Genomic DNA, 15,751 nt, shown 5'->3' on the forward strand with positions numbered 1-15,751 from the left:
ACAGTCCCTTAATAAAACAAAAACAGTTTCTATATAAAGCCTGGTGTACATGTCCTGAGTCAGTCATCTAAAAACAAATGTTATGATTGTTTCCGTTGTGCTCTTAGAACCCTTAATGGCCCTACTGTGCAGATATGCAAAACATCAACCGAGGAAATATAATCGTGTCTGTTATGCAGCTTTCAATAAATGTTTTCCCATATTCACTTGCAGTATCAGCAGTGAGGTTAAACCTACAGGGTCATGGAAAAGACAGAAAGGTCAATTAAGTGGATCTTTTCAGCATAGCCATGCCAGCTCTTTCACAAACACTATGACTTATGACTTTAACAAACAAGCAGGGGTAAAAGCCACTGAAAATGTTTAAAAGGTAAGTGTGTGTGTGTGTGTGTGTGTGGGTGTGTGTGTGTGTGTGCTTAATGTGCGGTACTGTTCCATTTTTGCCAACAAATCCCAAGCTGTGGGAAGAAAAAAAAAAATGTACGCACAGCTATCACCGTTCCTCATTTCCATCTTCTCAGGTGCCAGAGACAGTGAGGAGTTTGCTGTCAAGGCCATGTTCGGAAATATTCAGATATAGCTTGATAGAGAGTTTCCTTCATACATAGATTTTTGAAATACAAATGTTGAATAGCCAGAAATTGAAGACTGTCTTAAGGATAACAGTCGAAAATAGGCTTTCCCTTTAAAAATACAAAGTTTCTTTAGGGCACTTAGGATCCCTGCTTTCTTGAAAGGTCATCCCTGCACACTTTCCTTATACAACTGCTTGACCTCCTCCTGTTTAAATCTTTCCCAATATTCTATGCCCATTTATAATGCAGCGTGCCATGAAATTTATTTTTCTCCACTCTGATCTCAACTTGTATCATCTAAATATAATCTGTTCTTTTTCTAAATAACCACTGGGTGCTATTGGAATCAATCTTTTGGCACATGACCTTATTGAGATTATAATTGCATGCATTTTTTTCTTTATCTTCTTCCTAGAGCTTCCTCCTAACTCAACATAATGCCTATGAAATTGTCTTGTAATCAATAGAGTGGTTTTCCAATTAAAGGTATTTTTAGTTCTGCTCTCATGGATGTGGTGTAACCTCAGGGTGAGCAAGAGACTACATCCTTCTCATTTCTGCATTTTGTACCGCTCCAGCTTTTGTCTCAACTCGTCTCATTCACATATTCCTTCAACAGACATTAATAAGTGCTCACTCTGGTTAGAGAGCTGAGACTCTATGTTCTATTTCTTCCTCTAAAGAGTGGTACCTAACTTCCATCAGCATCCCAAAGGTAAGCTACCCCAAAGGTAATAACCACTGATAAAGATAATTGCATATGTGTGCAATACATACTTTAAAATGCATTAAATGAGGCAGAACTGTGAGTTTGGTGTATATTTTAGCACACCTGCAGCATCCTGCCAGACATGCACTTACGATGATCTCCTTTCCATATTCAATCCTTTCCTTCATTCACCCAAACTCAAACTCCAGATGCTGCTTCAAGTGTATCCAAGGAAACTCTTAAGTGTTTTTATGCTTCTGACAGTCTATTTCTCCAAAATCTGTACTGTTTTCTTTCTGTGTTAAGTCACCTTATCCATTTCCTCTAGGTCCTGCTGCCTGAAGAGAAGTTGATAAACTAGTTCATATCCTTTTGCCCTTTCTCAAGTTATTTCTATCCTAGTTAATTTTAACTGTTCGCTGAACTAATTCAGGGTTAGTTTGTATAAGGCAACTATAATAATATATAGTAATGATTTTATTATCAGCATGATACTTCATCATCACAAGCCTCATTAGAGAGAAGGAGTACAGAAGTCTCAAGCTTATAGTACAACCAGGATTCCCTCCATGGCACATTGAAGCCAAGTTTACAAAAGGAAATGTGTAATACATTTAGTTATTCGTTACTTACTGATAGTTTATTAACATTTTCTATTTTACAAAGCACTTTCATATACATAATCTAATTGGATTTAAGGTATAATCCTTTGAGTTTGTAATCATCTTTTAGTAAATAAATCAAATGAGGCTCATAGACTACAGGAGATGGATTTTTTGCTCTACTATTTGCTAATACTTGCTAGAGCTAGGACTTGAGCTCACACTCTTTGAATCCAGCCTGGTTTGCTTTTCACTTTACCATAGCTGTATTCAGAATTTGAAAAGTGGGCTTAAAATTAAGCACAGGAATTAGCCTCATTTCATCGTACCCCTGGATATTTTATAAGAATTGAAATAGATACATGAAAGTCATGCAAATAAATTTTAATGTGATATTTTGGGATTCGTTATTTCTTGAGAAGATGAAAATAGAAAGAAAAAGATTTACATGACCATTTCTAATTTAAGATTACATTCTGGATCACATTATTCAACTTTATTATTAGTTTCCGTTGCCAAATTAAACCCAGAGTCCTACAGTAGAAATGAACTAGGATTGAGGATACGGTTGAGCTCAATTTAAATGACTGTGCTTTATGTCTGGATATAAGTTTCAAAAAATTTTTTAAACACCAATCCTTAATATTTTAGATTATCCATGCCTGTACTCCAGTTGAATAATGTGGCTGATGAGTTTATGAAAACACCAATAAATTTAACTTTCTATATAACTGTGATGGAAATTTATCAAAATAGCAAAGAAGAATTCATATTTTTATAAATAACTATTTATAGAGATTACCATATTCTCTAGAATCTTTGTCAACATTTTTTTCACTTTTCCAGTAAAAAAATATAATATTTGCAATGCAAAATCCCAGATCACTTGTAAACATTAGATATGGAGACTTTTTTGTTTTAATAATGGTGCTATCTACTTTACATCAAAATGAATAAATGTGAATTCCCTTGGAACGTATGGTTTTCTAAAAGTGAACATTTTTCTACTTGGAATTTATGATGTAATAAAAGACATCAGACACAAAAAGACACACACACACACACACACACACACACACAAGAACTTGAAAGAGAATATATAATTCAAACCCAAAGGGATTAGTTATGAAAATAACAACTGAGTTAGATTTTATTAACAGGAAAGAAAACATTTTAAAAGTAGAGGCCCATTATTTTTTTAAACAACATTGTTCCTTAGGATATCCTGCTAAATTGTTATGTGTGATAAGATTGGATGGAAAAAAAAGCTGTCCTACAGAGGCATCAATCTTACCGATAGTCATTTATTGATATGTGACTTAAACTATGAGGAGAATCATGAGATGGAACGATGAGAAGAAAGAAATCTTATTTTTTCATACTTTATTGATTTTGGATTTTTAAACACATTTTCTTGTCTTCCATCTTTATCTTGCCCATCATAGTCTAATTGATGTTAATTGATTTTATGGTGTTATATCTGTCATTATATTTCTTATATAATTATAAAAATGGTCCTTGGTATTTTTTCTGGTCAACAGATGAAATCATGTGTGAGATGGTAATGTGTGTGCTTCTATTTTCCTTTAGAAAGCCACTGTGTTTCCCTGTAACTGAACAAAATACAAGAAAGTTAAAAACCACTCTTTATTAGGAACTTAAAAATAAGAACTCCTTTGAGAACTGGCATAACTTCTAGTCCCTCATGGATATGGAGTTCTTAAAAAAAAAAATTGTACCCTAGTTAATGCAGCTTTCAAAAGTGCTTCCTTTATTATTAGGAGGACGTACCCTTCCCTGCATCTGATTTGCCAACCCGGGTTAGGGAGTGCCTGTCTTATAAATGGTTGAACATTTTCTAATTTGATAAAATGAAGCAAGAAAACTTAAGAACCCTCGTAAAATGGAGTTTGTAAACCTAAATAACCAAGAGCTTGCTTTGAAACTTTGTGTTTATGTGACTCAATTCTTTTTCAATCAATACGGGCAAAATCTCCACTCAGTATAGGTGAAATGTCCACTCAACTAATTTTTAAGAATTTTTATAGGAAATAATACAGAACATGAAATTTTAGATTTGCATGACACTAGAGTTTGTTTCATTCAACATGCTTTTTTTTTTTTTTTTTTTTTTAATTTGAGGAAATTGAAACCTGAAGAAGTTGTTACATGTCCAAAGTAGCTGACACTCACTGGATACTAAGTCATTTTCTTTATATATCCCAAAGTATACAAAGTATACAAAGTGTTATGTCGATCAGGATCTGGGTGCAACTTAGCTGGGTGGTTCTGGTTTAAGGTCTCTCATGAGGTTTCAGTTTTGCTGTCAGCTGGGGCTGTAGCCTCATCAAAAGGTTCAACCGGGCAGGGGGAATCTGCTTTCAAGCCAACTCACAGGGTTTTTGGCAGGCCTTGGTCCCTTGTCATGTGCACCTCCACAGGGCTGTCTTGTGACATAACAGCTGGTTTTCCCCAGGGCAAGAAATGCAAGAGAGAGAGAAAGAGAGAGAGAGAGAGAGAGAGAGAAATGGAAATTATAAACTTTTTATAACTGAATCTTGGAAGTGACATCCCATCACATTTGTTTTTCCCTGTTAGATCTGATTCAGACTAAAGGGCAGGTTCTAGATAGGATGTGAATAATAGGAAGGAGGAATCATCAGAGGCCATCTTAGAGGCTACTGTATACCTACCACAAGCCCAGAGAAAATAGTCCCCACGTACTTGTCAAGCAAATTAAAAGATATATCAATTATTTAACTCTTTACAGTAAAATATCTCACATAATAAAATTGGAATACAAACTCTTGGTTAAATAATAGTATTGTGTGTATGTTATTCTTGCTGACTTTATACTTATGGTGGTCATGTAAGAGTGTATTCTTATGCTTATGAAATATGTAGTGAAGTTTAAGGATTAAAAGGGAAGATGGTTCAAACATATGCACACACACAGAGAGAACAAGAGAGGGAGAGAGACAGAGAAATACTTTAGAAGCAAACATGGCAAAATGCACATGATTGGTGAATTGGAGTAAGGAGTTGAATTAGTTTTCTAGGGCTGATTTAACAAATTGCCACCGTCCTGATGGCTTAAAATAACAAAAATTAATTTTCTTACTGGAGTTTTGGAAGACAGAGGTCTAAAATCAAGGTATTAGCAGGGATCAGCTCACTCCAAGAGGCTATAAAGGAGAATCCATTCTTTACCTCTTGTAGCTTTTGGTGGCTATCAGCAGCATGCATTGACTATGGTTGGAAAATCCTGATCTCTGTCTCTATTTCCCCTCTGCCTTCTCCTCTTCACTGTGGATCTCTTCTCTCTCTCTCTCTCAAGTCTCCCTGTCTTTCTCTTGTAAGGACACTTGTCATTGGATTTAGCACCCATCCTGAACCAGGATGATCTCATCTCGAGATGTTTAATTTAATCACATCTATAAAAACCCTCTTTCCAAGCAAGCTAACCTTACCAGGTTTCAGGGATTAGGCATGGACATATATTTTGGGGGGCTACCAAACAACCCACTATATGAGTATATAGAAATTCTTTGTACAAGTCTGGCAACTTTTCCATAAATTTAAAATTATTTGAAAGCAAAATATTCAATAACAAAAAACAGATTACATTGTCAAGTGCTGTAATAATCCAGAGAACATGGCATCTGACAAGGTTTCTTTTAAAGATAAAACTTTAAAAAATATGTACAGATATATCAAATTGGAATAGGTGTTTTGTGAATTTGAGCTTCATCATCGTTCACTGTTTGAAGTCAGTGGAGATTATGTAACGTCAAAACTCTTTTCCATGTTGTCTGGCCTCTCAAACATTTGCTTTAATCTTCATAGAACATGTAAGATATCAAAGGTCACTTTTATTTCAAAAGTAAGAATTGTATTCCTAATTTTACTATCTTTGTAGGAAGACTAACTGAGACTTTTTATGATGTTAATTGCCACAAGATGACAACTTTTTAGTAGGTTCTTGAAGCCCAAAGGAATATTTTTGTTTTGTATGTTTGATCTTGATTCGTTTGTCTTCTTTTCAAAAATGTATATTGATCTTAAGAATCAACCTTTTTTTCATTTCTTTAGTCATCATTGTGCCCTAAATTTGTTTCTTAGCTACATATTGAGTTAAGGTGGCCTTACGCAGTCTCTCTACTATATAAAATGATAAGTGAATGAATCCAATCATGTAAGTCTACACCAAATGATAGTTGAGACCATGAGGACCAAGGTGAGCATTCCACTGAAGCAACTGCAGAAAAAAATATGACACATACACTCACATATACATAGAAGAATTTTAATCCTATATTGGGAAAAATGGAGTAGCTAAAGGAATAATGATGGAAGACAAAATGTTTTGCTATCTATAGGAATTGACTACTTAACAATTGGGATCAATCACTCCACTCCAGATAAGCTACTTGAGGCTTGCAGATTGCGTTTTTCAGCGTTCTATCCTCAGCACATTATTTATGTAAAGTAAATATTGGCTACCTAAATGTATGTATCATGAGTGATTTTGTGAATTAATTCATACAACAGCCAAACATAGTCAAACATAAATGTATTGAAGTAAAATCAAATAGTCAGGGGGATGATGGAACTTACAATCAGATGTGTGTGCGTGTATACGCATGTGTATATACACATTCATATGGCACTTTTTTCTTGGACATTCTTTGAAGAATTGTGGAATCAGTCTTTAAAGCTGAAAGCAAACTCAGGTGGTCATCTGGTTCTATGCCTTTCTTCAAGAGACAAGCAATTATTATCCCTATGATCTATTAAACCACATTTTCTTTAGCATGTGACAGCTAAGGTGATGCTGATCGAAAAATATTGCTCTCCATTCTTAAACAATTTCACATGCACATAGATGTTTAACAAGCACCTTTTTGGAGCTATTATGAGAAAACACTAGCAGCCTTGGTCTGGAGGATAATTTATGACAGCTAGGTAAAGGGTGTCCAGGATCATCTTGATCACATTAGCCATGCAGTAGCCCTACCCCTGCACTGCGGTCTTTCTTTAACCTGGGTGACAAGAGTGATAAAAAAAAAAAAAAAATGACACAGTGAGTTCTCCTTTAGCTGCTCACTCCCTTGCTTCTAGTACCTGCTGCCTCAGATCGCCTGTCAGTAAGTGAACAGGAAAGGGAGTGGAAGGAGGAACTGCAGAGGAGTGAGTGTGTGAGTGTGAGAAGAGAGGCAGCTCATGGAAGACCTGTGTCCCACACTCTCCTCCCCAACCTTTCTTCCCTTTTCGTTTGTTAACTAGAAATGTGGAAAGGTGAGGGAGATGAATTTAACTTGTTCTGACATTAGTTAGAGACAGAGAAGTGTGGCTACTTCCATAATATTTCTGCCCCAGAGAGAGGTAATTGGAAAACGTGTTGTGTGGTTAGGTGTTGTAATGAAAAATAAAGGAATGATCGAGAACAGTGGAATCAAATTATAAACATAAAGGCAAGTGTGCTGAAGTTTTTAGCCACTTGCAAAATTGAGAGATACTATCAGGACTGTGCAAATACATTGCTCTGATTAATTTTCCTGGGGTGAAATATGAAAATATTTATAAAATTGAGAATCCCGCCATGAATAAAATTTTCTCTGTGATATAATAAACTAAAATAAGCCATAACTTGTATCTATCTTAAATGAAACTGTAAAAATGTTTAATCAAGAACTGAATGAAAAGATTTCATTGGGAGACTAAAAAGAATCCATATTGGGACATTACTCTAGGTTGCTTAAAGTATTGAAGAATATTCAATAAACAAAGCAAAGACTAATTTCTCTTAGAGGGTTTTATATTTGATTTTCTAAGTATTGTTATGGAAGTTGTATTTTATTCTCCTTCTTTAGACTCCTTTTTCATATATAAAGGGCTAGTTTTTCAGTATGAAGGTAAAAGGTATTCAGAGTGAAAAGAATTAGATCTTTAGTTTTAATGATATTGAATAACTCAGTTTTACTTTAAGGAGGATATATTTGATTCCAGTTTTTCTTTATTTTGCAAAATGACAAATTTCAATTGTACATTCCTTTATAGATTCCTTAAGAATAAATTTGAACAAATCATTGATATAAAGGAAGGGTTAATTGAGAAACAAACATACTAATATACAAAGCATTTCTTTTATATGAAGCTCTAGAAATATTCTATTGTCAATCCAAACAGAACAAACTAAAATGAGATAATTGGGAAGGTGCCCATAAAGTCAGCCTGAGTATATTATCACAACTATATGTGAGATAATATTTGTTTTAAAAAGATTCTATGGCACTGTAAACTCAGTCTCATTAGAGACTGCATTTAAAAGGCTTATAAAGTTACTCATTAATGTTATCTTGTTGTATCTCCACAGCTTTTTCATTAAAGAAAATTCAGCAGAAAGCATTTTCTCCTGATAGCAGGAACCAATTTGCAATAAATGTTCTGGAAACCACTAGGGAAGCCATTACTGAGGTCTAATAAAAACAGACAAGCGTAACTTGTTCTATATTTTTGTTTCAATCACATACAGATGAGACCCCGCTTTCCACACCAACCGCAAGAGACAGCCTCGACAAACTTTCTCTAACTGGGCATGGACAACCACTACCTCCAGGTTTTCCACCTCCTTTCCTGTTTCCTGATGGACTGTCTTCCATAGAGACCCTTCTGACTAACATACAGGTAGGCCTTTTTGTAATCTGGAAGGTAGGAACGTGGAAGACCCAGCTGTAGATTTTTCCCAAATTCATACAATTCCAACTTAATTCGTTCATGGGATTGACCGAACCATGGCATTGGACTTTTTCCAGCAATTTAAGGTTTTAAACTTGCTACACTAATCAAGTTGGTTTAGAAATACTGGTATATGTATATTCAGCCTTAATAAAAGCTTCAGTGAAAATGATCTGGGCATTTGAAAAATCATTCTGCCTAAATGTTCTCCTTATTGCCAACTGATGGGAGGAATCTAACTGTTTAAATTTGTCTGACTTACTCAACGACGGCACACCAGTTCTAATAAATATTTAGTTATTTTTAAACTGCTGGCCTTCCAGTGAGGAAATGATATGTTTAGTCACTTAGAATATGTCTAATATAAAAGAATCCAAAAAATCCCTTCTTTCGTAAATAAGTTTGTTTCAGTTAATAGGGTTTCTTCAAAGAATAGACTTCAAAAAGCTATACAAAACTTTCCACGGATTTCCTATGTAGTCCTCAGGATGTATATTTTACGTACAGTACATTATGAATCAAAAATACTTACAGTTAACAATAACATAGAGCACGGGGCCAAAATAATAAGAGTGTTTGGGATACAAGAAAGCGTAATTTTCTTGCCCACACATGAAGCGATCATGTGGACCCCAGATGGAGGTTTTGGCCATCTACTTCTCCATATTTGGAGTAGCTAATAGTAAGAATGTGCTTGCAGATACTGTGCTCTTAATTTTTTTTTTAATTTTTACTCTAACACTCATTCTTAGTGATATTTTACTGTACGCATTTCCTACCATATTAAACTTTCTCCCAGTAGAAATGTAATTAATTTTATTTACCTCTCCAAGGACATAACAGAAGGCCTTTAATGTAACATATCTTCTCATCTATTAATGTGGCATTTTTAATACTAATGTAATTAGAGTCTCCAGAACTGTATTCAACTTTAAGGTTTTATATCTCAGTAATTGAAATAAATCATCAATCTAGCCTAAACTTAATCAAGGCCAAATAATTGATTATATTTTTAAATAAACATACTTCTTTCCCCAAATTTGACCCATATTATTTTTTTTTTACAAGGTAGAGTTTTTAATGAATTTCTCTTTTGTGAAATTAAATGATTTCAGAAAATATCCCTCAACATTTCTGAATTTGCACTCTGAAAGGAGGGAATAATTAATTTTGTTATGTTTACAACTCTGTATGAAGCAAAAAAAAAAAATCTAAAGGTTTACTGAAAATTCTCTATCCAATTGTATGTATCTTCATTAACGAAAACATCTTTAAGCAGGAAAGTGGTCATTTTATTTCAATTTCAGTGGAGAAAACATTTCTGGGTTTCATCAGTAAAAAACAGCTTGCTCATCTGAAAAGTGGGTTTACACATGGACTCTTACATTTTAAGTCAGATACTGTCAGTTTGGGTGTATTTATCCACCACCTCCCCCCCCCCCCCCCCCACACACACACCAGTATTACCCAGACTAGAAATGTGTCTGCATCACCTCAAACTGTAATTATTTCTTTAAAAAAGAGGAAAGAAAGGAAAACCCCAGTTTTAAAATGTACAGATTTTAGACAAATATTTTATCAACGGTATCTATAGATTTAATATACTCTCCTTCTGGGCCTTCCAGCCAGCCTTGCAGACTTATTTTAGCAAGAGTTGATGATGGGACAATAGTCAGGGCAAACTAAATTATTTATTGCTAGTCCCAAATTATAGGGATCTGGGTGCATCAAAGTTAAATCACCTACAATAAGAATACTTTGTTAAAAATAAATTATGCTTGTCCATTTCAGTGCATTCACATATGTGTACATAAGGTAAAATAAAAATTAAAAATCTTACTGAGTTCCATGCACAGGAACACACACACACACAGTACATACATATATACTTATATACGTGTACACATATATACACACCCACATATATACAGGATTTATGTTTAGTAAGTAATGGTTTCACATCATTTTTCAAAATGCTAGTTCTTTTATTATTGCCACATTTATTGAGTTATAGTAATATCCTAGGAATGATATAGAATGTTTAGGTAGTCATGACCCTGGCTTATTGGGCATACACTATAAATGTGTTTGCTGTCCAAATTCTAATTTGGGTAATTACATTCTGCCTACCTCAATTTCCTCTGCAATTTCAATTATATATAATGGGGTTCTCTGCTTTCTATTTCAAAATGGTAACATACTTTTTGTGTGGTAAATTTAAAGCTCCATATTTCTTCTGGAGCTTTTTTATCAGGATGGCAATGAAAAACATTTGAGTTAAAAATGTTTGCTGTTTCAAATCATACAATACCATATATGAAATTTAAGCTTTATTATATATACTTACTATTTTAATTAAACCTAAGACATTGGGTCATATTTAAATTTAATGTATAGAAGTCTCTTTTTTATTATAATTAATGACCAAAAGCCCTTCAAAACAATGTGTTTAAGTGTTTATTGTTCTAATATTAAATAATTTAATTTCATGATACTCTATAATTTGATAAATCTCAATTTTAACATTTGTAATGGTTGGTATAGATGTTCCTGCCATGACATATCAAAACTGAATTTTCATAAATGTTTTTTTGTTTGTGTTTTAAAAGAGGACCTGTAGAAAAATACTACATACTAGTATTTTTAAATATACTATATATACTATACATTCTAAATATATATATCTACAGTGTAGTAATTCACTTTAGTGAGTGATATGGATTCATTCCAGGTTTTCCTTTTTAGGATTTTTAAAAATTTTATGTGGAATTTTGTTTTTCTCAATGTGGGCAATCTTTTATTATGCCTTCCTTATTCAATCATGTCCGTGGAGAACTCCCTGTGAGATTTTAGGTGAGGAAACAAGAATTTTAGTGTCAATTTACTGAATGTGACCCTTTCAAACATTGACTACCCAATTAACAAACACACTTAAAGGAGAATTTTACTCTCTATTCTCAATCTGAGCTTTCATGCTGTAAATCATAACTATAATCTGTTTGTACATAGGATTGGGTACGAATAATTTACATTGTTTATCTTACTATGAGAATTATTTAAAATGACTTACAAATATTAAAGTAAGAATAGGTAAATAAAAAATGAAAGGTAAAATAAGGTAGGGAATATAAAAATTAGTTATGGATGAGGTTAGCATTGAAGATACATGCCATAGGGGATATAGGATAAGAGTTTGGTTCACTACGAGGAATTAAATAAACAAAGGAAGACCTAAAAGGATTGTTAAAACCACAGTAAATGGCAAGTCACAGATTGAATCACTATGATTTAATAAATAAACACACTACAGCTATGGTACTTATGAAGTATTCTCTAATTTCTGTGTTTGACAAAAGAAAATGAAGAAGAATCTGACTTAGTACTAAGACCAAAACACTGATTATACATTTTCCCATATTTACATTTCAATGTCATGGCCAATGATGTTGTATTTTATGCATTTAAAATAAGTTAATAGTTTTTTATTTGCATTTTTAATACATCATTTTAATTATGACAGAGTTAGACAAAATACTTCAGAGGAAACTTTCAAAAAGATAAACAACAAAATAGGACATTGGCTTCAAAATATGGGTAGACTAACATCCGATATATTGGTGTTACATTACATCTTTTTATGTTTAATCATACTTATATATTCTAAGCCTTTTTTTTTCTCATTACCAATTTGTGAAAAGAGTTCATTAAAAAAAAAAAAACAGTGGGGGCGCCTGGGTGGCACAGCGGTTAAGCGTCTGCCTTCGGCTCAGGGCGTGATCCCAGCGTTCTGGGATCGAGCCCCACATCAGGCTCCTCCGCTATGAGCCTGCTTCTTCCTCTCCCACTCCCCCTGCTTGTGTTCCCTCTCTCGCTGGCTGTCTCTGTCTCTGTCAAATAAATAAATAAAATCTTAAAAAAAAAAACAAAACAGTGAAATATATCCAATATTCTCAACAGTTTACTCTGATGAAGAGAATAGCATTGATCTCTTAAAAGTCTGAACTATATACCATACTTACTAATGTATATTATATACCACAACAATGATAATGATGATAGTTAAACTAATATTTATTGTATAATCTTAATGTGTCATCATATAGGAAAAATACTCCTGTGTGTGTCTTCTGCTCTCAATCCCTTATTGCAACATCACCTCACTTCTGACCCTTCTGCTCACCAAACGTCTGGTAGCTGTTTCCACACCAAGCAATTCTGCAACACCAGCTGGATTCCCTGCAATCAGTTCTGACACTGTCTACCTGGAGATAGCCTCAGATCCCACAGGTTAAGAGTTCAGTCCCACAAGATTGCCCCCTACCCAAATGTCAGATGCCAGTTGGAAGTGCTGTCATCTATGCTACTGACCAACTGGCTATCGATCAGAGGTTCCCATCACCCCCTCCTAGGGTTCAGTTAATTTACTAGAGCAGCTCACAAAACTCAGGAAAACATTTTATTTACTAGGTCACCAGTTTATTATCAAGGGATTAACCCAGTAACAGTCCGATGGAAGAGATGCATAGGGCAAGTTATGTGGGAAGGGGTGCGGAGCTCTCGCGCCTTCTCCGAGCCTTCCCAGTCCCTCCACATGTACCTCCACATGTTCACCAGCCCAGAAGCTTTTTGAACTCGGTCCTTTTGCATTTTCCCGGAGGTTTCATTATTAGGTATGATTGATTAAATCACCCACCGTTGGTGATTAATTCAACCTCTAGCCCCTCTGTCCTCCCAAAGATCAGGCGGTAGGGCTGGAAGTTCCAACCCTCCAGTCACAGAGTTGGTTTCCCTGACAACCAGCCTCCCTCCTCGGGGCTTTCCAAAAGTCACCTTATTAAAATAAACTCCGGTGTAGTTGGATGGGGCGGGGCTTATTATGAATTACAAAAGAGACCCATTTTATCTTTTCACTCTTATCATTTAGGAAATTTCACCCATTGTGGGATCTTTGTGCCACGATTGGGATGAAGACCAAATATGTTTCTTTCTTTCTTTCTTTTTTTATTTATTTATTTGGGAGAGAGCAAGACCAAGAGAGCCTGAGCAGGGGGGAGGGGCAGAGGCAGAAGGAGTAGCAGACTCCTCGCTGAGCAGGGAGCCTGATGCGAGACGCAGTACCCCGGGATCATGCCCTGAGCCAAAGGTAGACGCTTAACCACCGGAGCCACCCAGGCACCCCCCAAATATGTTTCTTATTATAAATCACAATGTCTATAGTCCATCTCTATGCTAATTCTATATGATATTACATTGAATCATCTTTATAGTCGTATACGGTGGATTTCATTATCATCTGCATTTAACAGATGAGTAAATGGAGGCAGACGAGTCTTTTGATCAAGGTCATAAAATGGAGATGGAGTCTAGATTTAAACATAGGCAGGATCATTACAGAGCCTATGTTGCTATATCACCATACATGGTCATATGAATCACAAGATGGGTTTTATACCTGGGAATGCTTTTGAGGGAGTATCCATTATTGACTGATTTTTGAGAACAATAGCCATAACTTTAAACTAAGTATAGCAGTATCCTGTTGTAAGAGCTTCTGTGAATATGCATTAGTTGATAACTGCTCTAGTATGTATTTGTTTGTCTACAAAAGTTCCTGGTTTCCAGGGACACTATTTCTTCTCATCCTGGAAAGAAACATTAAAAGAAAAAATAAATAAATAAATAAATAAATAAATAAATAAATAAATAAATAAGCAAGCAAGCTTGGGAGCTCTGACCTAAGCTTAGTCAATTTACTAAGTGTTTGAGATTTTGGACAAGTCATCTAATCTTTCTGGACCTTGGTTTTTTCAGCTTTAAAAGGTTTTAATTAGAATGGGCAAATCACTGAAATCCCCTTCAACTAGGATATTTACTCTCTTTAGAAGCAATGCATTACTGAGCAGAATTTTGTCACATTAATTCTAGTGACACGAAGAACTTTAGTTACCATCTGATTCTGAAACAGTTTTTGTATAAAAAACAAACATGGCCAAGTAAGCTTTTCCTCTAGGATCCAACCAGTATATTAAGAAATGTTTCCTTCCTATCAGTGTTACTTTAACTTCTCTTATACAAGGAGATATTTGTACTTTCTAGGCTATAGAAGTAGTTGAAAACTTGCTGAGTCAATTATAATGCCCTTCTGAAAAGAAATACATATAGACTCGTTCCTTGGAAAATGATTAAAATAATCTAATTTACAAGGTAGATCGTTTTAGAAAACGAAAACATCTGTGGATATGACAACAATTACGCCTCACTTATGGGAAAGAAATTTTGGGCCAAAGGACCATTGTCTCTTATCATTGCTATGCCACAGAGTAAGCTTAAGACGCATTTCTTCAGAATTGTCATTGTCGAACATCATAACTGACCTCCCCCTGGAGAAAAAATTCATGTTTTAAACCTTGTGTCTTTTGCTGTAATTCATCATCACAGAATAGTCATCACAGAATTTTGCTCAATCCTGCACGTTCACGTGAGACTCAGCATTTCGTGTGACCTTTGCATATGCTCTACCTGGAAAATTTACAGAAGTTACACAAATCTGAAAGTACTATTATCACTGATGGTTACAATGGTGTCCTAATGATTTGTAGACGTTGGGAACACTTCTTGCTATTGCTTTTCCCAGCCCCCTGCTGCACTGAAATTTAATCGGTTTTCTGTATTTTTGCAGCAAAGCTGTCACGGGCAATAACATATTTTTGCATATGTATCAGTTTGGCTCTAGTGCAGATTTTTGTTCACACTGGACTCCTACTGATATGCACTGATTTAAAGTCTAAAAATGAAACTTAATTTTATATAGCTTATAAGTAGTCCCTGGAGGGTGTTGGATCTTAAAGCTAGTATTTTTCAGACATAATCAGCAGGAATAGGTAATGTATTACCATTAGGGACATTAGCAGCAACTGTAACAAAAGAAAACAGTAAACATAAATGCTCTTAGCAACTTCATATGTTACAACAAATATTAATGTAAAATTACACAAATTAGAGTTGCAGTTTAACATTATTCAACGTGTTTATTCATAATGATTGTTTCATATTTAAAGAACACCAAAATATTGTGTTTTGTCAGCCAAGGACAATAATAGTTTAATAGTAATTTATTTTAAACAGCT

At 34.7% G+C, this 15,751-nt stretch overlaps 1 protein-coding gene across 2 annotated transcripts in view; it reads left to right on the plus strand.

The window, feature by feature from the left end:
• The window catches only part of DACH1 (dachshund family transcription factor 1), a 411,845-nt gene that overhangs the window by 355,030 nt on the left and 41,064 nt on the right, over window positions 1-15,751 (plus strand). For both annotated transcript variants that reach the window (XM_026493390.4, XM_044381855.3), the window contains exon 7: window positions 8,422-8,573. In XM_026493390.4, coding sequence (XP_026349175.2) covers window positions 8,422-8,573 — 152 coding nt within the window. The remainder of the gene's footprint in view (window positions 1-8,421; window positions 8,574-15,751) is intronic.

The sequence above is a fragment of the Ursus arctos genome, unplaced genomic scaffold, assembly GCF_023065955.2.
Source record: "Ursus arctos isolate Adak ecotype North America unplaced genomic scaffold, UrsArc2.0 scaffold_10, whole genome shotgun sequence".
NCBI lineage: Eukaryota > Metazoa > Chordata > Mammalia > Carnivora > Ursidae > Ursus > Ursus arctos.